At 41.0% G+C, this 23678-nt stretch overlaps 1 protein-coding gene across 50 annotated transcripts in view; it reads right to left on the bottom strand.

Annotated features, from left to right (window-relative positions):
• The window catches only part of LOC116176642 (Down syndrome cell adhesion molecule-like protein Dscam2), a 62243-nt gene that overhangs the window by 20757 nt on the left and 17808 nt on the right, over window positions 1–23678 (bottom strand). For 3 of the 50 annotated variants that reach the window (XM_031495335.1, XM_031495307.1, XM_031495308.1), the window contains exons 4-8: window positions 22621–22744; window positions 17097–17359; window positions 16449–17030; window positions 16238–16399; window positions 6409–6696 (exon numbers count right to left, since the gene is read on the bottom strand). In XM_031495335.1, coding sequence (XP_031351195.1) covers window positions 6409–6696; window positions 16238–16399; window positions 16449–17030; window positions 17097–17359; window positions 22621–22744 — 1419 coding nt within the window. Of the gene's footprint in view, window positions 1–125; window positions 396–742; window positions 1031–1218; window positions 1507–1611; window positions 1900–1970; window positions 2259–2834; window positions 3120–3186; window positions 3475–3540; window positions 3829–4501; window positions 4790–5267; window positions 5553–6408; window positions 6697–9170; window positions 9459–9527; window positions 9816–9885; window positions 10174–10269; window positions 10558–10619; window positions 10911–11116; window positions 11405–16237; window positions 16400–16448; window positions 17031–17096; window positions 17360–17439; window positions 17561–17820; window positions 17948–20681; window positions 20806–21822; window positions 21947–21985; window positions 22110–22139; window positions 22278–22307; window positions 22432–22459; window positions 22584–22620; window positions 22745–22785; window positions 22910–23339; window positions 23464–23493; window positions 23618–23678 lie in introns of all 50 variants that reach the window. The other 47 variants (XM_031495329.1, XM_031495336.1, XM_031495315.1 and 44 more) reach the window with 41 other exon arrangements.

Raw genomic sequence — 23678 nt, 5'->3', positions numbered from 1 at the left:
CAGTAGAGGGACGGGTCGGATTAATGGGAATTAGACGGATTTTTTGAGATCACACTGTATTCCTCGACTAATACGATTGCACCAGAGTATAGCATATACAAAGAAGCTGAAACGAACTTTGATACCGTAAATAGCTAAAGTAGCCGTGTAACGAACACTCCCTGCCTTATTTTTAGCAGTGCAACTGTAATCTCCACTGTGAGCCGCAGTTACAGAGTCGATAAAGAGCAACTTAGCCTTATTTCCGATCTTAGTTATGGTGACATCGTTCCCAGAAAAATTCCAGAATATTTCTAAAGGCATATCTCCTTCCGACACTAAGCAAGTTACTTGAACAGCTTGGTCCAAAAATATTGGGGAATCCCCAAAATGAAAAGGTACAATATGAGGTAGAACTGGAAAAAAAAAGCTGCGTTAATTACCATTCACAAAGAGAGCTGTTGTGTATTCGGCTTGGCCTACGGTGTTATTCCCGATACATGTATAGTTTCCGATGTTATTGTAAGAGACGGACTCGATTGTTAAGGTGCTAGTTCGTCGTCCTACCGTAGTTATCGAAATGCCGGAAGCGGATGTGATAGGGTTACCGTTGAAAATCCAAGTGATTTGTAGCGGAAAATCGCCTTGCGGTATTGTACATTGCAAGCTAGTGAACGATTCGGCTTGCATGGGATTGTCCTCAAAGGAAAAGGGTGTCACTCGTGGAGCAACTAAGGAAAAAAATTAAAGCAAATATAGTAACCGTTAACTAATAGCTGCGCCTGATAGATGGCGAATCCTCCTTCGTTCTTTACTTCGCACGTGTAGCTGCCCGCGTTGGTGTGCGAAACAGAGTCTATGCTAAGCGCCGAGCTCCGTTGGCCGATTTTCACAACCGATACCTCGGGATGGCTTTTTAAAGATTCATTGTTAAACTTCCATTCAATTGTTAGAGGCAAATCTCCTTCTGTGATTTTACAATTGACCTGCGCGAATTGACCCGCGTGCAGGGGGTTGTCTTCAAACGTAAAGGGTGTGATTCTCGGAGGTACTTGCAAAAGAAAAGTAATTGTGAGAGGTTGCAACAACTAGTGCTATCTAAAAAAAATCGCTCTCAGCTAATCAATCAGGTATGTATTATATTTGTAGACAGCACTAGTTGCAAAATAAACAAAAGACAGTGGTGCTCACAAGCAGAGGGTGTTAAATGTGCAAAAAAAAAACATAAAAGAAATTAACCATTCACTTGAAGATGCACGGTGTGAGTAGCCAGTCCAGCCTTATTTCTAGCTTCGCAGGTATAGTTTCCGACATTAGTGTAGGAAACCGATTCGATCGATAATATCGAGCTTCTTTTGCCAATCTTTGATATGGACACCTCTGGAAAGCTCTCCAAACTTTTACCATTCAACATCCAGATTATATCCAAAGGTAAGTCGCCTTCCGATACCAAACACGTGACTTGTGTATACTGGCCAGCATGTAACGGATTATTTTCAAAGTAAAATGGCGAAATGCGTGGTGAAACTATTAAAAAAAAATGATACCGTTCAAAAATTGCGAGAGGAATGTAGTGGGTTAAATGAGGATGGAGAGAAAAACAAATCAAAGTAAATTAAACAGATTTGGTACCGTTCACAATAAGTTCGCTTAAATATGAGGAAGTTCCGGCTGAATTTTCCACAACGCAAGTATAATTTCCAGCGTGATACTCTGCAAGTAATTCTATGCTTAAAACAGAGGCCTTCTTTCCGAATGCTCCCGAATGGATACCAGCAATTTCCGAGACCGGTTTCCCGTTCAACTTCCACGCGAATTTCATCGGTAGGTCTCCAACTGAAACGCTGCACTGGACAGTCGTAGATTCGCCAAGGTGCGACGGTTCATCTCCGAAAGTGAATGGAAGAATTTTGGGTAAAACTAACAAAAGTAAACAGCTATAGCTAATAGGTGAGTAAAGCAAGCTAAAACAAAACAAAAAATCGAGGTACCCTTCACAATTAGACTGGCCGAGTGACTTGAGTGTCCGGCGTCGTTTTCGACTACGCATGTGTAATTTCCGGCGTGATGTTCGCTCAAGAGGTCTATGTTCAAAACTGAAGTCTTCTTTCCGAACAAGCCAATGGTAATACCGTCAATTTCCGATAGGGGCTTCTCATTTAAAATCCACGAGAATTTTACAGGTAAATCGCCAGAGGACACGCTACATTGAACAGTTGTCGAATCGCCAAGGTACGCAGGCTCGTCTCCGAAAGAGAATGGAAGAATTTTTGGTAAAACTGAGAAAAGTGAAGAGGCATCAGTACCATTTAATGACTTATACTTGATGAGCTCAACTGTAAGTAGTCTTGTTTCTGCTACATTTTTAGGACACAACCTGGTTCCAAATATAGATGAAAACTACCTATAGTCCGTCTCACCTTAATGGCTCTTATGGTGCGTAAGGTCAAAACACCTCTTAATCCACACCTACAGGTCCACATGTCCATCTCAGTTTTTGCTCATTCATAGTGCCAGATCGATATGACAATGCACCTGTAGGTGTGTACCTACCTTTAGAGCATTTAGAAATCGCCTAGGTATAGAAACAAAGGTCTAGTGTGCGTCGCAAACCAACGAAACCATACCTTTGTTTCTATTGGCTATTTCTTAATGCTCTAATCACAGTGATAATAATAATAATGATTGTATAGACCCGCCATTTGACTTGACCCATAATTCGAATTACCACAATCCAATGGTAAGCAGTCCATTAGTGCTTAATAAAAGGTATTGATGCCTCCCGATAGGTATTACTGAACTAAACAAATAGCGGTGAATAAACCAAGCACAAAAGGTGCAATTAAAACTAGTACCGTTAATCAGAAGGGTTGCGGAATGGGTAGTGTGGCCCGCCCTATTCGTCGCCGTGCAAGTGAATTCTCCCAAATGGTTCGCTTCCACTGACGTTATGGTCAGTAAGCTGGTCCTACCGCCGATTGGTAAAATCGAAATGCCCGAATGTTGTATTATCGGTTCGTTATTGAAAGTCCACGCGAGAGTAACCGGGGCGTCGCCTTTACTGACGTAACAATTCAATTGTACACTATCGCCCACATTGGCCTCGCCTTCAAATTCGAAAGGTGTAATATGAGGAAGAACTACAGTGGAAAAAATGCAAGTTAAGCACAGACACACAAGAAGTACGAACTACAAAATAATAGGTACCGTTAATATTTAATTGAGCTTTAAATGTCGCGGTGCCTGCTCGATTGGAAGCGATGCACGCGTACTCCCCAGCGTGTTCCGCTCGAAGCGTCTCAATACTCAACTGACTGATTCGTTTATTTGTTAGCAGCGTAGTGATTGTGTCAATATTTGCAACCGATTTTTCATTTAAAAGCCACGATATGTTGAGAGGAAGATCGCCTTTATTAACAGTGCAAGTGATAGAAACCATTTCGTCGGCATTTAAGGTATCTTCGCCAAAATCAAAGGGTAAAATTTGAGGTGGAACTAAAAATCAATACAAATTCATTGGCACGGCGAAGCTAAGTCTACTTAACATAGAAACATAAGTACCGTTAATATGTAAATACGACTTATACTTTGTAAGACCTGCGTGATTGGCCGCAACACAAGTATACTCCCCGACATGCTCGGCTCGTAGTGACTCGATACTCAACTGACTTATACGTTTGTTTGTTTCGATTACCGAAATTGTGGGAATATTCGACACTGGATCTCCGTTTAAAAGCCACAATATTGTGATAGGAAGATCGCCTTTATTGACACTACACATTGTAGAAGCCATATCATCTGTATTCAAGGTCTCTTCGCCAAAATCAAACGGTAAAATTTGGGGCGGAACTGAAAAATGAACAGAAACGATTAGGGGATAAGAAGGGAGTGACTTTTAACTAAAAGTGGAGTAAAAATACCATTCTCTTGAGTTGCCCCCCTCTCTGTCTGGGGTAACGGACCATTCAGAAATAGCATAGTACCTACAGATTTCCTCTGTGAAAAATCGCAATGGTTGGAATAGGAAAGAAAGTAATTATAAAAATTGTGATTTACGTCATGGACCAAATAGTACAAGATCCCGCATAAGGTCAACCTTCGCTCATTTGTTTACCGAGTAAAATAGGTACATTTTTAAGCAATCCTAATATGTTAACAAACACATTGTAAATGGGTTGCCTAAAAAAATTGAGTCAAGACGTCCCTTAATTAAAATTAATGTAATTAATATTTCTGTTTGCTTCTATCACATGGCGAGAGCGCGTGCGCACTCTCTCACAGCTACTTGTGGTGTAGGCATCGAATGTAAGAGAGTGCGCATGCGCAGACGGAAATATTAATTATGTTGATTTTAATTAAGGGTAGTCTTGACTTAATTTTTTTAGGCAACCATATATGCAATGTTATCAAGAATGCTATTTTACTCGGTAAACAAATGGGCGAAGGTTGACCTTATGTGAGATCTTAGACCAAAAGAACAAATAAGTATCTACACAAACAAGTAAATAAATATTTTGATTACCAATGACATTTAAATTGTTGATATGTGTAGCAGTTCCCGCTACATTTTGCACAATGCAAGTGTAGGAACCGGCATGTTCCGCTTGGACAGAATCGATGCTTAAAGTGCTAATCTTTTTATTCACTCTCGAAATCGAAACTCCTTTCATAGATGTAATGGTAGCATTATTATGCATCCACGTAATATTCACAGGCAAATTTCCTTTATTAATAGAACAAGATAGAGAAGCAGAGTCTCCGGAGTTGACGGAGTCTTCTCCGAAATCAAAAGGAACAATTTGAGGTGCGACTGTAACACAGGTCAGAATAAAAGTAGGTAAACGGTCACACTTAAAAATACCACTAAGCTACACCATCTAATTACCGATGACGTTTAACGCCGTCGTATGAATTGCAGCTCCGGCCACATTTTCAACTAGACATGTATATGTTCCGGCATGATGTGCTTCAACTGACTCGATACTGAGCGTGCTCAATTTCTTGTTAACTCTACTAATTGAAACTCCTCTCGTGTAGGCAATACTCGCATTGTTATGCGACCAAGTTATGTTGATAGGTAAGTTGCCTTTTATAATGGAACAGGATAAAGAAGCTGTATCGCCTGAATTAATCGAGTCTTCTCCGAAGTCAAAAGGAACAATTTGGGGAATAACTATAGCAGAAATAGTTGTATTAGTTACACATAGAGAATGAAACACCCTGTCACCGAAAAATGTGTAGGAATGGTAGGCATCAACAACAAAAAGTTATACACGAATACATCCTACCGTTAATATGCAAATAGGCCGAGTGAGTAATAGATCCGGCTAAATTTTCGGCAATGCAAGAGTACATTCCCACATGATCCGTCTGTACAGAGTCAATGTTTAGTTGACTGGCTCTTTTGCTATTCATTATATTTATGCTACTTGTTAGAGTTACTGGTTTGTCGTTGAATATCCAGGATATTTTAATAGGAAAATCTCCTTTATTCACAGCACACGTTACTATAACCGCATCGCCCAAATTAATAGACTCTTCTCCGAAGTCAAAGGGTAAAATTTGAGGAGGTGCTAAAAAGAACTACAATGATAAAATAAGAGATTCGAAAAGAGAAAACAACAGAAAACAATGAATTACCAATAACATTTAAATACGCAGTGTGTTGGACGGTTCCGGCTATGTTCCGGACAATGCAGGTGTACGAACCCGCATTCTCCGCTTCGACTGAATCGATACTTAAAGTGCTAATTTTTTTGTTCATTTGCATAACTGTCACTCCTCTTGTATTTGCTATAGTCACGTTATTATGTAACCATGTAATGTTAATGGGTAAATTGCCTTTATTAACGGCGCACGTTAACGAAGTCAAATCGCCGGAGTTTACGGATTCTGCGCCGAAATCAAAGGGGACTATTTGAGGTGCGACTGCAAGAAGGACAAGGTGGGATGTTAGCAAACTTAACAGAAAGATGAAACGCCCTCTAGTCACAAATTTTCTAAAAAATGGGCTTTCACACTAGAGAACGTCTCAAAATGAGCATTAATGCTAGTGATAAACTAAGAATACCCTTGACGGATAAATAAGCGGAGTGCTCGACATGTCCGGCTGAATTTTCGGCCGTGCAGATGTATTTCCCAGCATGCTCCGCTTGAACTGGATCTATACTTAATTGACTTGTTCTTTTGCTATTCAAAATGTTGATACCACTTTCGGCGCGAATTATTGTATCATTAAATTTCCAAGAAATTTGAATCGGCAGATCTCCCTTTGCTACCGCACAATTGATTATGATCACTTCTCCGGAATTAACCGAGTCCGTTTCAAAATCGAAGGGAACAATTTGAGGGGGAACTAAAAGGCAAAAACATAGATTAGCTTTGGATTTCGGCTTTGGACTACAAAAACCATGCAAGAGAAAATTATACCGTTAACATTAAGATAGGTTGTATAGTTTGTTGAACCGGCTGGATTCCTCACGCCACAAGTGTACTCTCCAATATGATTATATTGTACAGACTCGATCGACAAAATGCTCAGTCTTTTGCCAATGTAACTTGTAAGTATTCCATCTTGTTCCGATATCGTATTCCCATTCAAGTACCATTCAATCTGAACTGGCAAGTCACCTTTGGTGATTGTACACTGTGCAGAAACAGTGTCACCCGCATTCATTAATCCCTCTCCAAAGGTAAAGGGCATTATTTGAGGAATAACTGCAAGAACATTAAAGGACTGTTAAGGAAAGGCAAAAATAAAAAGTAAATCTACTGCTCTGACTGGTGCTACTGTACCATTAACGTGTAAGTAAGCGGAGTGTTCGGCGTAACCGGCTTCGTTCTGCACCCGACACGTATACATTCCGGCATGTTCGGCTAATACGGATTCTATTAGCAATTGACTCGTTCGTCTTGTATTGGTAATGCTTACGCCAGTTACTCTTTGCAAAGGTTGGGTATTAAAAGACCAAACGATCTTTGTAGGGGGATCTCCTTTCGTCGCACCACAAGTGACGACCACCGTGTCACCCGTATTAATCGATTCCTCGCCGAAATCAAACGAGGTCATTTGAGGAGGCACTACAAGCATTGTTAAAATTTAAGCGACTGGATACTTTTGTTTTCACCAAACACAATTATCTCGATGTTGCAGTTCTATTTAGTTTGGGTGCAAAACTGAGATAAAGTTCGCACTTTTGAGTAGGTACCTATGCTTTTGGAGCCTCCTTCTTAATGTTCCGACCTGGCGCCACGTTCATATGCCCCTGAAACCCCCGTTAGGGGGGGGGGGGCAGAAAATAGGGGTTGCTAATGATGGGTAATAATGGGATACATCTCGTCTTGGTGGGTACCCCCCTCCTCCCCCAGAAACCCCCACAAAATCCTTTAGCTGGTTGCATACCTCTTTATCGTTGATCTGATGCTAGCAGGGCAATTGATTTAATATCTCGGGGAGGGGGCAAGTAATGAATTAGGGTTTGTTGTGTAAGAGGAATTTTAAAGATATGTAAAGAAAGTTACCTTTGAAGCTTGGAACCAGTGTCCCAACCAGATAGTGAAGGAATTTTGATCGTTCACTACTACAAATTATGAATATTTGCGGCAATACATCGAACAGTTCTTTATAAAATTGCTCGTTTTGTAAATTAGTAAAGTTTGATGGATGGAACTTAAGTGTTACGAAGTAAAGAAATTGGGTTTCCTGAGAAAATTTCAGTTTAGTGTTTTACCTACGTTGTTGGTGCGCATTTGAATAGGGAATTGCAGTGTAAGACTGGATTTTGGACATTACAAGTTAATTCAGACTGTTTCGATCGATCGCTTGTAGCGTGGTGTGTTTCTGACCCTGAATGCCGATTTCTCTTACAGCGATTTTTGTGATAAAATTTATGTTTTGTGTAAAATAATTTGAGCCCAAATTACAACCCGGGATCTTAAGAGTTTCATGTTAATTGTTTTTGTGAATGACTTTATTTAATTGAGTTAGCTGGACAAGTTTTATGGGAGGCTTAGTGATCGTTTGCCATTGCACATAGTAATATCTGTTTTGATTTACAGGCCCAGCAATACCCAATCTATCCGAGTGGGGTTGGATACGATCGACGCCAAATGAAAGGAGGACCTCCAATGGACCGAAAACCCCCCAGCACATGAGGCGCGCATGGAGCTCATTAAATGTGGATGCAACGAAGTATAATGTGGATGCTTGAAGTAAGTAAAACATGCCGTCTCCTCCCCTTTGCAAATACGATATAGGTCTATGTTGAAAAATAGTAGAGGGGTTAATAACTCTGGAGGTTACTAACCCCCCGATTTTATCCACTAATGAGCGGTTAACCATACTTTACTCGTTTTGCGCATGGCGAAAAGATAGGTAGGTATATAGTCCAGTTATTACGTCGTAAAATGACGTAGCTGCTTAGCAGCACCCAAAGGAGTAGTCAATGGGCCCATATTAAACCTCTGAGTGTCGCTTCTAGATCGATTAGGGAGCTTAGTACCTAGAGTCGACAGTCATTAGCAACCATTTTATGCAACCTCCCTCCTAACTGGGGATCCAGGGGCAGATGGGCGTGGTGCCACGTCAGGACATTAAGAGTTTTCCAAAATATTTACATACCTACTACGAACATATGCGACGGTACCCAAGTGCCTGTGTAAACATAGACTGTGAAAACGACGAAGAAAAATAGTCAAAGAACGAGAAGCCCTGAAAAAGAGGAGCGAATTTATCTGGAGAGAGAACATCTCCAAGCGGTCAATAGGAACTTTGGTGTAAAAGAATAAGGCTGGTATTAAGGACAAACATGCCTATAAAAAAAAAGTACCGTTTATATTGAGGTATGTACTAAAATTAGTGGATCCTGCCAAATTTGTCGCACTGCAAGTGTAACTCCCAACGTGGTTTGCTTGGACTGAATCTATCGCTAAATTATTAATCCTCTTTCCCATATAACTCGTGAAAATACTGCCGTATTCGTTGACCGGTTTCCCGTTCAGATACCACAGAATTGTTATCGGTAGATCACCTTTGGTCACCGTGCACTGAGCGGACACCGTATCACCGTCGTTCATCGTTTCGTCGCCGAAATTAAAAGGCATGATTTGCGGAGCGACTACAATTAAAGTGTAAAAGGTTAGGATGGTAACTCAAAAAGAAAGCATAAGAAGCATTGTGGTAAAAAAACTACCATTCACATTCAAGTAAGTGGTAAAGTTGGTAGATCCCGCCGAATTCATTGCTCTGCAAGTGTACTCCCCAATGTGGCGCGCCTGTACGGAATCAATTGCTAAAGTTTTGGTGCGTTTTCCCAGGTTGCTGGTTAATATCCCATTGTCTTCGTCAATAACCCTTCCGTTCAAATACCATATCAACTCAACCGGGAGATCTCCTTTGGTAATCGTGCATTGGGCCGATGCCGCTTCGCCTTCGTTCAAGGATTCTTCGCCAAACGTGAATGGCATTATTTGAGGAATAACTGGGAAATCAAAAAAGGTCAAAGGCGTGGGAGAGAAACTTAAAGCGTTACAAAAACGAATAGATGTACCGTTAACATTCAAGTACGTCGTAAAATTTGTAGAACCGGCTGCATTCGTAGCGCTGCAAGTGTATCCGCCGATATGTTTCGCTTGAACCGAGTCGATCGCCAAAGTACTCGTCCGTTTTCCTAAACTACTTGTAAGTATGCCATCGAGTACGTTTATGGGTTTCCCGTTTAGATACCACGAAATTTCCATAGGCAAATCCCCTTTGGTTATGGCACATTGGGTAGAGGCAGTATCGCCTTCGTTCATCGAGTCTTCCCCGAAGGTGAAAGGCATTATTTGAGGAGTGACTAAAGGATTAGGTCGTTAAAACAAATGTGCACACGCTACCAATAGAAGCAACAAATAATGTAAAAGTACCATTAATATTTAATTCCGCCGAGTACACAGCGGTACCGGCAAAATTTCTGGCAACACACGTATAGTTTCCACGATGATCGGCTTCTACAGACTCGATACTTAAAGTGCTGATCCTTTTATTGGTTTGCGTAACAGTGACGCCACTACGAGAACCTAAACTTTCGCCGTTATGCCTCCACAAAAACTCAATTGGAAAATCTCCTTTTGTAGCCGCACATTGAACTGTGGCCATGTTACCGTAATCGACGACATCATCTCCGAAATCAAAATGCAAAATCTGTGGAGGAACTATAAAATGACCAGATAACAAAACTATGACGGAACGGAGAAAGTATATGGGGGAGTTATACATTAAAAAAGCTACAAACATAATTAAATAGGTACCGTTAACGTTCAAAGAAGCAGAATACGTTGCATATCCTGCAACATTTGAAGCCACACATGTATATTCTCCGGCGTGCTCGGCCTGGACGGACTCTATCGTTAGAGAGCTCACTCTCTTTGAATTCAAAATGGAAACTCCCTGCGTGTTCGTTTTAATTTCCGCATCATTCATGCGCCAAGTTATGTTAAGTGGATTATCTCCCTTTACAACAGTACACTGAACGGACGTGGTGTCGCCGGCGTTCATCTCATCGTCGCCAAAATTAAAAGGAAGAATCTGTGGTGCAACTATGATTTTGTTATTACGATATGGGGCATGCAGATTAAGCATAACAATAAATGCATTGTACCCTTCACTGTTAAATAAGTGGAAAAGCTACTGGTGCCTGCTGCATTTTTAACCATGCAAACGTATTCTCCTCTGTGAACCGACAACACTGAATCAATCTCTAAAGTGCTAAATCTCTTGAAGTTCATAACAGATATGCCACTGTTTTGGCTGACAGGTTTTCCATTTAAAGTCCAGGTAAAGGTCAGAGGTAGATCTCCTTTTGATATCGTGCACTGTGCAGTTACCGTGTCACCTGAATTAACAGATTCGTCGCCGTGGCTAAACTCAAAAGGAGCAATTTGGGGGAGAACTGTAAAAACATAAGGAAAACAAAATGATCTTTAAATAAAACAAGCGCGTTAGGTAGATGTGAACAAAGATGATTTTCTTTGTACTTAATTTACCTACCTAGGCGAAATGGTCAGATTTTTTAGGTGAGGGTTTTACAAAAATGAAAATAGAAAAAGTATCAAAAGTAAATCCTTCCAATTATTGACAGGCACACTAAGTAAGTACCAAAGACGTCTAACGTCGTCGTATATTGCGCTTTTCCGGCAACGTTCGAGGCCACGCAAGTGTAATCCCCACTGTGGATCGGCTCGACAGAGCTGATACTAAGAATGCTAGTGTGAGTGCCAAAAGCAGACGTCGAAATGCCAAGACCGTGATGCGAAATGTGTTTTCCATTGTGGTACCATTTGATTTTTAGAGGTCTATCGCCCTTAGTGACATGACAGAACAGTTGAGCAATGTCGCCGGCGTTTAAGGGATCGTCAAATTGAAAGGGACTAATCACTGGCAATACTGTAAAGGCAAAATAAATACTGATGACATATTCAAAAGGTCGCATCAAATAAATCCAAAAAGATCATTATCTTACCTTTGACACACAATTATCAAAAAGTTTATTATTGCGATGTACAAGAACGTCTTCGTTACCGTCTTGTTCTAGAGAAATTACACAAAGATTTTATCACTGACATAATTTGTAGTGAAATCACGATATCAATACTTAGGTCAAATTCCTTCTCTCCAACTCAAATATTGTGCATTCCATCTTCACAATCACCTATTAGAGTAGACTCATATGAGCTTGTTGTGTTCTTACCATTGGTAATAAATGCAACTTATCAGTAATACGATCAGGATTATTTCCAAATGTTCTACAGAATCATCAACCACAATTTTGTTGGTTGTTTCTGCATATTTATCGGGTAGCATCGCCTAAGAGTACGGATTAGTTAAGAGTATAATAATAATTTACTGTTTTTCATACATGGGAGTTGTTTCAGCACCTCAAAAACTTAATTTCTATTACAAGATTTATAAAATTGTAGGTATACATTGTGAAACCTTATGTGCAAACATTATAATTTATTTAGATCGATCTTATGTTAGCCTAAATCGTGAATTTCCTTTATAATTATACGCAGCCACAAAAATAAGCAATCTGAAAATCGTGCAGTCAACTCTTTTGGCTTTAAACGTTGGTTACAAACTTGTGAACTAAGTGCAAAAGTTTGGTTGTATAAAATTAGGAGCCTTACGTTAGTAAGCTATTATCTATAGGCACCCAAACAGTTGGTACCTACTGTAAATCGTCCACGCCGTTCCATACACTGCGCATGCGAAAAGAAACGTAATAGGTAATTGACGCTTCACCTATTTTGGAATGAGAATTCAGGTCAGTTAAATGTATGCTACAATGGTCTAGTCTAGTGGCAAGGATACCCGGCGGTACCCGAGCGGCTTGGGTTCGATTCTTGGTATGGAACTTTTTTTTTTTACAAAAATGCATACCCAATTCAACGGAGTTGGACATTTAGTCCAGGGTAATTAGCCAATAATTATACGTAGGGTATTCTTAAAACAAAATATAAAGCTGATAATTGTTAAACAGGTAGCTTTTAGTATAGCAATTCCTAATTTCTGGTGTTGCAACGTGTGGTGGGTGGTGTAGTCGCGGGGCAGCATCAGAAAAGAGAAGACGCCGCCGGTCGCGCGTTGCGGCTGTTCAGTCGGTGTCTAGAGGTCGCGTATCATGTCCTTTTCAAATAATAGTACTGCTAAAGTAGCACAACTTATGTATATTCTGAGGATGTCAGGTCCCAGGTATTTTGAAGGGGGGCATTCCGGCTTGGAGTGGTTTTAAGGATATTTCAATGAATCAAAGTCGGGAATATGAAACATCAGCAACATGACCCCTACCTTTTGCAAATATGTCACCAACAACTCCATCAACAGTCAATACTTGTCTTCAGCATGCATTGGAAGAATGCAAGAAGCAAGGCTAAAAATTTGTATTGTAACGTTTGACCAACCAACTAAGGAAGAGTACGACAAATTTGTCGCCAGTAGATATTCTACTATTAGTCGAACATCAAAATTCTGGAGTAGCATTTGGACGGACTTGACCATCGAGCAGGTGTTAATGATATCAATGAAAGTAGAAGGAGGACTTACAGGTGATCCAGGTCTTACCGATTTAACAATCCCATGCTGGAATAATACAACTCTGTGGATATTGTTGTAAGTGATTCAAATTTTTCTTTTTCTACGTAATTTTTGAAAAATACCTCGAATAAAAGTAACTTTGTTTCATTCTTGGCTGCTAAATTTAAAGTTCAAATTTCTCCGAGGGACGCCGACTCACGTAGTAATACAGCTTTCGCATTTCCTAACGAAAATAAGAAAGGACTTATAGTAGGCGAGGACACTGATCTCCTGGTCATAACGATAGCTGTAGCACGGGATAATGATAAACGTTTAATGTTAATTCCAACAACAAAGTTTAATCTACAAAAATTGTTTAATAGCAAGCTACCCCAAGAAGCACTTGGGAATGTAAAAAATTATCAAAGTCCTTGTTTGAGATCGAAGGGACTTCAGCGCATTTTTGTGTGGCAGATCGGTATTCTATTAGCCACTTTCGACTCAACCATCAATAACAGATCTTGCGAAGGCTACTACATTCACTAACCGCTTCCCACTTTCCGCGTGCACCCGCAATTCGCTTTTAAAGTTTTGACTTCACCATCAGTAAGATCGTGTCGGGGGCTACCACATTCCCTTTGACGGTACCCACTTCCGACGTCCCGTTCACTCGCAATTCATTTCTATTGGCGACACGAGAAGAAAGAGAGACAGCGATTCGAAATTTACGAAACGTTAAACCGCGTGAGTTCGCAACGGAAGGTAAAAGGCGCCCGAAGTAGACTACCTCTCGAAGACGCGCGCGCGCGCCTCGCAAAAGGTCTTTAATTTCGCCCCTAGGACAAAAAACAAAATTCTGCCACGCAGGAGTTGTGCGAGTTTACAACATCTTTCCGACGACACCAATTTGAAAAGAATCGGACCAAAACTGTAGTAGAAGATAGGAAAAAACTGAAAAACCTTCACGTTAGTATACTACGCTCGAGGATGACGCCCAGATGTCGCCAACCCCACATCATGTAGCCATGTCCCTAAGGTTGACAAATTTCACGGCCCTGTAGATACACGTACACCCGTTGCCTTTCTACAAGAGTTCTTCTACGCGCCCACATTTGCTGCCAGCCAACCAGCCAGCCAGCCAAAGTGAGATTAAAAGCTACTTTTTACAAATAAATTTGCAAAAAATGCGCTAAAAATCACATCGCTATCCTCCATACAGTTACCGATTTCGATACAATTCCTTCACTATTCAATTAAGGCAAAAACCAAGCTTTTAAACTTTGCAATCGAACGAGATACTAAGGCAAAAGGTTTCTGCATTCAATGATACAAATTCAACTGAAGAATACGAGTATATTGCTCAATAGAGAGATAACTTCCTCAAACTGTTATATAACGGGCGCGTTTCTTCAGATGACTTTAATGGAACTAGATTTACCTATTATAAAAAAGGTTATAGCTATTCAACCAGTTTGTCGAAAGTTTGATCTCTTGGTACTACCACCAACATCTGGAGCAGCAAGCATAGTTATAGAGTTTTTCACCAAGTTTAGTCTTTGCATGGGATAGACTTTCCTGCTACTGACTGGGGATGGTAGAAAAATATGCGGAAAATGCAATGGTGAAACATGCTGCAACAGACCTTCCATACTAGTTGAAGGGAATGAAGAGGCGGATGTACAAGATTACTCATTTTATAATACTCAACCCAACGAACCTGGACCCTCCAAATTAGGCAACTAAACTGTTTGAAGTTTCGGCTTTTGAGATATTAAAGTCAATTTTTTGGCAGAACTACTTTTTTTTATAGCTTCCACGATACTTATCCATTAGGTACCTTCAGACAAATTTTTAGCTTTATATTTTGTATTTAGTTTGAATAAGCTAATTACCCTGGACTAATTATAGGTTATTTGTAAGTTGGATTGTGTTCTCAAATTTGTTTGAAAAGCGAACTTATCCAAAAATGCTTTGGACATGCGCAGTGTGTGGAACGACGTGGACGATTTACACAAACGTCTTTGGATCTTGGGTCAATTGATAACGGTAGTCTGCTGCACGAGTGTTTTTGGTATTTGGATACTCCCAGGACTTATTTTGTCAAGAAAGTAAATGAAAGGGGAACTTTTTTATGGTGCATCTCTCAAAATTGATATCTGAGTCATGATATACTATGCGACTCATTTTTGATCGCCCGTTGCCTATATGAACACTATTTTTAATATGGCTCATTTCTGTGATTTTGTTAAGCCTTCAGAAGAAGATCCAGCAATTCTGTTAATGGATAACCATGAAGGTATCGCATTCTTCTCTAGAAACGATTGATTTGCTAGCTTGGTATAAATTAACTTTAATTACTGGGTCGCGTTTGGTATTATTGGAAGCGCGCTTAAATAAAATGAATTTTAAGACTAGTCCCAGATTTGTATGGTGACCAAAAGGCGAGATTTTAATGAAAAAGTTTTAATCGCCCAAGTGACTGGCAGAAAAATCAGATTTCCATGTGTGCGCGGACTTCCCGGCAAAGTTCGTCGCATGAAACTAGACTAGGGATATAGAAGAGACGCGTGATTTTGGTTGCATACGCTACGTACTCTTAGGGGCTAGTAGGTACCATTAAGAGTATGAGTAAAAATCTGATTTTATTTCTTTAGTCATTGGTGATATCCATTATTTGTCTTAGGACAGTATACTGCATTCATTATAAGAAGGTAGTAGATGGCGCTGTGATTGAAGATCGACACACACAGGAAAAATATAAAACGGCACACAATTTGAAAAATATAAATATAAATCAAACGATATCACGCTTGGTTCTTTGAAATTGACAGCTAATGACAATTCGACAGTTTAGTTGGTAACTGAAACTTCTAAAAGACAGAATTCGTCACTCGTTTTATTTTTCAGGGTAATACTGACTCGTGTTTTAACCAATCACAGTGAAGGTCAAACTGTCCCTATGCTTTCTACGGCTACCTTCTTAAAATGAATAGCGTATAGTTAACAAGTTATCACATTTTTTATTTCAAAGTAAAACTTAGATGTGTACTCTTGGGCAACCCTACCCTACCAAAGATTACCGAATATATTTTGATTTTTGGTTGTGTAACAGAATGCACAAACTATTGGTGACATAAAACACATTTTCACATAATTATGAGTTGGAGACAGGAATTTCTAATAGATAGATAGCTTTCAACATACCCATAACTTGAACTTCCAACGATCCTCGTGCGCTGTAACCTTGACTATTTTTCGCGACGCAAGTGTATGATGCCTGGTCAGAAGCTCGTTCCACATTTTCAATGATAAGAGTTCCATTGGGAAAGACCTTCTGTTTTCGGTTGATAGGTAAAACGCGTCCGTCTAAAAATCAATATTTGAAGTCAATGCCAAAACTAGAACCAAACCCAACCTCTCTCCCATACGATGGTGTCGATGGGGTAACCGGCGACAGGGCAATGTACAATTAAAGTTCCTCCAGCGACAATCGCCTGTTTTTCCATGGATCTTACAAATGGAAGTCCGTAAATGTTAATCCTAGCCGCATGATCGACCGATCCCACCTTGCTGCTGGCGATGCACCTGTATAAACCCCCATCATTGGTGATTGCCGCGCTTACGTTTAAATTCGAAACAACATCTCCGTTGACAGTCACGTATTGCCCAATTTGATATCTATCGTTGTTCGAAAGTCGGCGTCCGTCCAATTCCCACGCGATTTCGGGCGTCGGATTTCCGGCGGCGATGCACTTCAGAAAGACGTGAGAGCCGGGTTGCAGGGTTTCTTCGGCGAAGGCGTGACGAATTTGAGGAGGCTCGAATCGGCCGCCCAACTTCAGCTCGGCGGTCGCTTCGGCACTTTCCTGATCGTTTCTAATGAAACACTGGTACATTCCCTTATCCTCCTTTCGCACGGCCTCGATTCTTAGGATAGCCTCGTGATGATCGAGACGTTTGCCATCTTTCAACCAGCTGATCGTCTTAATCGGGTTACCTGAAGATTTAGCAATTATGAGAAGGCAAAATTTGAAATAGGATTTCTCAAACCTATCCGAATTACCTTCAAAATGACACGTGAAAACCGCGGGTCTGCCGAAATCAATGGTCTGCACTTGCGGTTCTATGGAGGACTTCAAAGGGGCGGTAACGGTGAGTACGGTTTCGACGCTTTCGCCACCGACAGAGTTGTTAACGACGCATAGGTATTTTCCGGAATCTTCGACTTTTGCTTCACGAATAATTAAGGTACCGGCTACTTGCTTAACTCTATCGTTTAATTGGACGGCTTGTTTGCGAGTTGTACCTTCTAGGAACTTGTACCACCTGTAACAAGGAGAGAAGAAGGTGAAGCGACAATTAATCAATCATCTCTATGTAATATGGCCCAAGTCCTGATTGTTTACCTGAAGAGGGGTACGGGAAAGGCTTGCGCGGGACAAAATGCAACCGAGTTTTGTCCTCTCTGAACAGTTCTTATATCAATGATATGACTACTTAACTGAGGTTTTACCGAGCCGGTGGGTTCTGTAAATAATCTCCGATTACATTTTTACTTACAAACCATGCCCAGAATGCCCGAATAGTAAAGTGATCACCTTTTTCTAGGTGTCGGAAATGATTGGGCGTCGCACAATAATGCGATGGCGGTCGAAACGTGGGCGGAGAGTTTATTCAGCCCATCTCCGGCGACCTTTGGGGCAGTTTGACCTGTTGGCTCTAAGACGAAAACAAATTTAGCATCTCTTTGGACGAGAGAGATGTCGGGATAGAGTACGCTGACTTACCTAAAGATTGGAAAAGGATAGCCGACTATGGGACATACTAAGGCTATAGAGGCATTTTCAGAAACACTGACAATCTTCCATGCCGTTCTTTCACCCACGAGCTTTGGCGGTAAATTATTTGTCGGTTCTGTAAAGAACCCCAGTATTAAAATGGTATCGAAACTGAGACCGAGATCCGGTCAGGTTACGGATTGGAAAGATGACATGCGACCATTCACACGGGTACACAAAGAATAAAAGCTTAAACTTACATGTGTCTCGGTACAGGGTAGCCAGTAACGAGGCACGTGAGCCATGCAGTGTCAAGCTGTGAAAGAATGAGAACTTTCCAACCTTCAAACTTTTCTAAGTCTTTCTTTGGGGCTACATTATTAGTGGGTTCTGTAATAATAAACAATTTCCTGCTTAACAACCTCAATTCCAAGCAACTAAACAAGCTAAAGCGGAAAAATAACTTTCTAACAGTAGTTGCAAAAGTGCTGAAAATCTATCAAATTAACATCACTTGGTGAGACGTCTCACAAGTGTGGGTCGTAGGTCACAACAGTTTTTAAGCTCAGTCGGTTTTCACAAATTGAATAATTTTGCAAAAAATAATCGAATGGGAACTTATCGAATTTTGTGTGTGGGTACCCATTGCTGTTTTTGATATTTAAGGATGAAAACAATTTATCAAGTAAAAAAAACTACAAATTTAAGAGTCGCTTTAACAGTTGTGTAAATGTTTTAAAGGGGGGAGTGCAATGGTATAATCAAATCATTAAAAAAATTTATCGGGCTCAATATACCAAAGCAAATGTTTTAGGTCAAAAGGAAACAAGTACAAAATTGGGTTTAATGAACCCTTAGGCCTTATACAGTTCAATTGTTTGCAACTTCTGATAGCTACTAATCTTTACTGTTACTTACATATATCGTGGTACAGGGTAACCTGTAACGAGGCATGTAAACCAAGCTACATCAAACTGGGCCACCGTAAGGACCTCCCACCCCTCAAACTTCTTACCGTCCTTCTTAGGCGCCACGTTATTGGTAGGTTCTGTAATAAAAAAATAGCGAACTTTTACCTGTGCGTCGCTGATGTCAAACCCTTTGTCACGTAGAGCACTTTCAAAATATAATTGATTAGAAAAAAGTAACTTACATGTAGCGTGGTACAGGATAGCCAGTAACTAGACAAGTGAGCCAGGCTACTTTCGACTGAGAAATACTTAGAACTTTCCAGCCCTCGAATTGCTCGCCGTCTTTTTTTGGACTGACGTTATTCGTAGGTTCTGTAAGGGAAATCGGTCCAAAACTATCACCTGAACTAACTACAGTCTTCCCGAGCACTTTCAAAAAATAGCACTTACGTAAATCTCGGTACCGGATATGCGGTCACCTGACAGATCAGCCACGCGCTCGCGTTTTCGAGTACGTTAAGCATTCTGCCTAAAAATTCAGCACCGACTCTTTTTGGGGGAACATTGTTGGTTGGTTCTGTAAGTAAAACAATACTTACTACATCCGACAGTGGAACGAACGAGCACTTTCGAATTTAAATTGACTTACATGAATCTTGGGACTGGATAGCCGGTTACTTGGCAGATCAACCAAGCGCTTTGGTTTTGCATTAAATTGAGTAGTCTAAAGCCAAACTCCGCTCCCACCTTTTTGGGGGGAACGTTGCTTGTCGGTTCTGAAAAATAAGATACTTACACTCGCCTATACATTCGCTGTAACGAGCACTTTCAAAACGGAAAACTTACGTAAATCTAGGCACAGGGTATCCGGTCACCTGGCAAGTGCACCACGCGGTTTCGAGCAAGGGAACATTAAGCACTCTCCAACCTCCAAACTCCGCCCCTACCTTTTTTGGCGCAACATTATTAGTAGGCTCTGAAAAATAAAACCCAGTGCTACTTACTAAGATTTTAATCGAACTAGCCACTTGTGCAATACCTATAAATTGGTACAGGGTATCCTACAACGTCGCAAGTCATTATGATAACATGGGAGGTCGAGACAAGAACAATCTTGCCTCCATCGTACTTTTGCCCAGGGACTTTAGGAGCGATTTTGCCCGTAGGTTCTACAAAATGAAAAAACAAAAAGGCAATCATTTCACGCATACTAATCCAGACTGACCGAAATAATGGAAAAGGCACACTCACCGAAATAAGGGAACGGGGTAACCGACAACTTGGCAGACTATGAACACGTCATCGGTCGATGCGGCCAAAATTAAACCGATGAGAATTTTTTTATCGGTCACCTTCGGGGCAATATTATTGGTCGGTTCTAGAAATGGAGGAACACCTACATTACTCGCCAGTACTACACTCACCTAAATATTGGAATAGGAAACCCGACGACTTGGCACATTAAGTAAATGGTCGTGTTTAGACTTTGGGAGGTGAGTAAAAACCCATACTTCTTATCTAAGGTTTTGGGCGCGACATTATTCGTGGGTTCTGAAAATGCATCGATATTGTCAACGTAAAGAAGAAGCCCTTACCTGAATAAAGGTATGGGATACCCCACAACTTGGCACATTAAAAAAACACTCTGGTTTTTAAGCGAACGTATCGCGGTAAAGCCAATTTTTGTATCCAACGCCTTAGGCGCGATATTATTGTTAGGCTCTGAAATTCAATTACAAATATACTCTCGAGAACTTAGGCCTGAGTGGTGGGATAGATTACCTAAATATAGGCGCGGGAAAACCTTGGGCGGCACAGATTAGCACGGTGAGCTGACCAACGGGCACAAATTTGCGCAAAGTCTCAACCTCTACGTCTTTTACCTTTGGGGCTACACCGGCGACTGGTTCTGCAAACAAAAAAAAAGGCATCTTCGAAAACGTTTGCGTTTCAACCCACCTAAATATTGCGATAGGAAACGCTTGCCCTTGGCAGAGTAAACCGAAACTTTGCCCGACTGTTCGGGTATAAGATGTGCTGGTGGCGTCGTTTGGGAAAGCGGGCGCTTTAACTCCAATGGGTTCTAGGAAATAAAAATATTTATCAACAAAAAGTACTGGTAAATAGGGGACACTCTTACACGAGACAAAATGGCAATTGTAATATTCATAACAAAATGAGAAATCCGCAAAAAATTCCCACTGTAGGAAATTGGTTTGAAAATACAGGAAATAACAGTAATGGCGGATTATCCATAAGGCACATTTAGGCTAAAGGCCCAAGGTGCTTCTAGTAATGAAGAGATAGAAGCTTAGCTTGTACCAGGACGAGTTGGAGGAAACTGGTACGGAACTTGACGCAACTGAATTTAAAAACGGCGTGTGAGAACTGCAACAGGTGGTCACTTTGCTCTTTCAAAAATTTGGAATTGAATTTTTATGTTGTTTGAATGTTGTTTAAATTTACACATATACCGCTCTATAGTGAACGTGAACGAAAGTATGTCTGGCGATAACAAGAAACTTATTGGGAAAAGCGAGCGTGGTTACCACGATCTCTTGGAACCTAAAAGTTTGGTTCCGTTCTGTTTAAAGCCGAGCACGTGCTCATTTTTTATTTCGCATTCATCACAGGGGCGATGCAGAAAGTCAATTTGTGTCATCGAAGCAACCTGTTTTCATATTCCTAAAAGAAGCGCCATTTTCCAAGAGGAAAGATAAATTGTTACTAGAAGAGAATATTAAATAATTTTGATTTCCTAAAGGAATCGACCCGTGAACATTATTTGCATGAAACAGACTTTGTATTGTATTTATTGATAAGAATCGTATCCAAACAAAGGATTTGGGTTATTTTGCTTCATCGATTGGGAATTTTGCATTTAATTTTAGTGATACCATTCCTTTGGTGGGATTAAAATTTTGGTTTGAAACTAACTTAACTAATGTTAAAGTATAGCTGTATGCCTTGGGGCATGGGGTAATTGCTTAATGTGCCCTATGGATACGGCGTCGTTGCCTGTTAAAGAAATCCCCCCAACCACATTTAAATTACAATGAACAAAATAATAAAATCCAGACTACGGATATTTGACACTCACCTAAATATTGGTATAGGTAATGATTGCGCAGGGCAAAGAAGTGGAAACGCAAATCCAGAATGTGTTATGTACGTAAAGCTTTTAGAGGCCGATGAAAAGCTGGGCGCCTTTGATCCAATTGGTTCTACGATTTCAAAACTCTTACCTATAAAGTCATACTTACTTGAATATTGGGATAGGTAACGCTTGAGCAGGACAAAGAAGGGCAAAATTCGAGGCGAAATTTCTAATGAACGAGGACGTTTTCGAATCGGTTGCAAAACTGGGCGCTTTAGATCCAATCGGCTCTAAAAAATAAAATACAAAAAAAAGATTACCTGAACGCTGGCACCGGTAAGCTCTGGGCAGGGCAAAGCAATGAAAAACTGCCGCCCGACTTCATTTCGTACGTTGAACTTTTGGCGGAAGTCGAGAAAGCGGGAGCTTTACTACCGATCGGCTCTAAGAAAAACTGACTTAAACGTCGCGCAATAACCAACGCTTACCTGAATGATGGGAACGGTAGCCCTTGCGCCGGACACAACAGGGCAAAGCTGTGACCTTTGCCACGATCGTACCCCATCATTTTCAGATCGTTGGCCAAAGTCGGAGCTTTGCTGCCGACTGGTTCTAAAGAAAAATTAAATTAGGGACCTACCTGAACCTCGGAACAGGAAACCCTTGCGCCTGACACAAAAGAGCGAAACTTTGACCGAAATTCCGTGCGAAAGCATTGATAAGATTGTCGGAGGAAAAGACGGGCGTCTTAACACCGACGGGCTCTGTTGACAAAAAAAACGGTTAACGGAGACAAGGTACCTTTGCGAGGGAACCGGATAGGCTTGCGCAGGACAAAGCAGCGTCAGGCTTTCGCTTACGATCGACTCAAACGTGTGACTTTTATCGGCCGTTGGAAATTTCGGCTTTACACTCCCCACCGGTTCTAAAGGTAAATAAAAATGGGAAATATTAGCGAAGAATTACCTTTGCAATGGGACCGGGTACGCTTGAGCGGGGCATAACAGGGCAACACTTCGGAGAAGGGCAGACTCTAACGCATTACTTTTATCGCCAGAATTGAAGGCGGGTTTGACACTTCCGATTGGTTCTAAAAAGACACGAGGGATAGTACAATCGTTTAGACAAGACGGGGTACCCCTGCTAAAACTCATGTTTTTATAATTACCTAACTAAGGGAACGGGATAAGCCTGCGCGGGACATAGTAAGGGTTGTGATCTGCCTTGTAATCCTTGTAATGTTTGTATCTTTGAGGTGCCCGCGGATAGGCTCGGAGCAACACTACCGACTGGCTCTAATAACAAAACATTGCGTGATTATTCACCTGAATAATGGGATGGGAAGTCCTTGTACTGGGCAAAGCAGTAACGCGATGGAGCTGGCTTCCAATTCGCCAGTTCTGCTCTTATCTCCGGACATTAGTTTGGGAGCCGTACTACTTACAGGTTCTGTCAAAACAGGTAGGCAGGTATAATGCATGCATGTTTCGCCTGAAGGATGGGATAAAAGTGGCGTTTACCTGTAGAGAGGCACAGGATACGCTTGCGCGGGACACAGGAGTGTTAAAGTTGCATTGTCCTTAGACGTGAACCCTCTCAAATTGTCAATGGCGGGAAATTTGGGCAGAACGCTACCAATGGGTTCTAAAACATGACAGATTCGATCAAAATTACCTGAAAAGAGGAACGGGATATGCTTGAGCCGGACAGAGCAATGTCAGATTTAAACCGCCTCGTCCAAGGAAGGCCTTTGAGTTTTCCACCATGGGAAACTTAGGGGAGACGCTAGCGACAGGTTCTAAACAAAGACATAGTTTAACCCGGATGATAGGAATAGAGCACCTTGTTCACAACGGGTC

This window comes from Photinus pyralis, unplaced genomic scaffold (assembly GCF_008802855.1).
Source record: "Photinus pyralis isolate 1611_PpyrPB1 unplaced genomic scaffold, Ppyr1.3 Ppyr1.4_LG7, whole genome shotgun sequence".
In the NCBI taxonomy this organism is placed as follows: Eukaryota; Metazoa; Arthropoda; class Insecta; order Coleoptera; family Lampyridae; genus Photinus; species Photinus pyralis.
The sequence above is the reverse complement of the archived record's forward strand: the minus strand, read 5'-3'. Positions and strand labels throughout refer to the sequence as shown.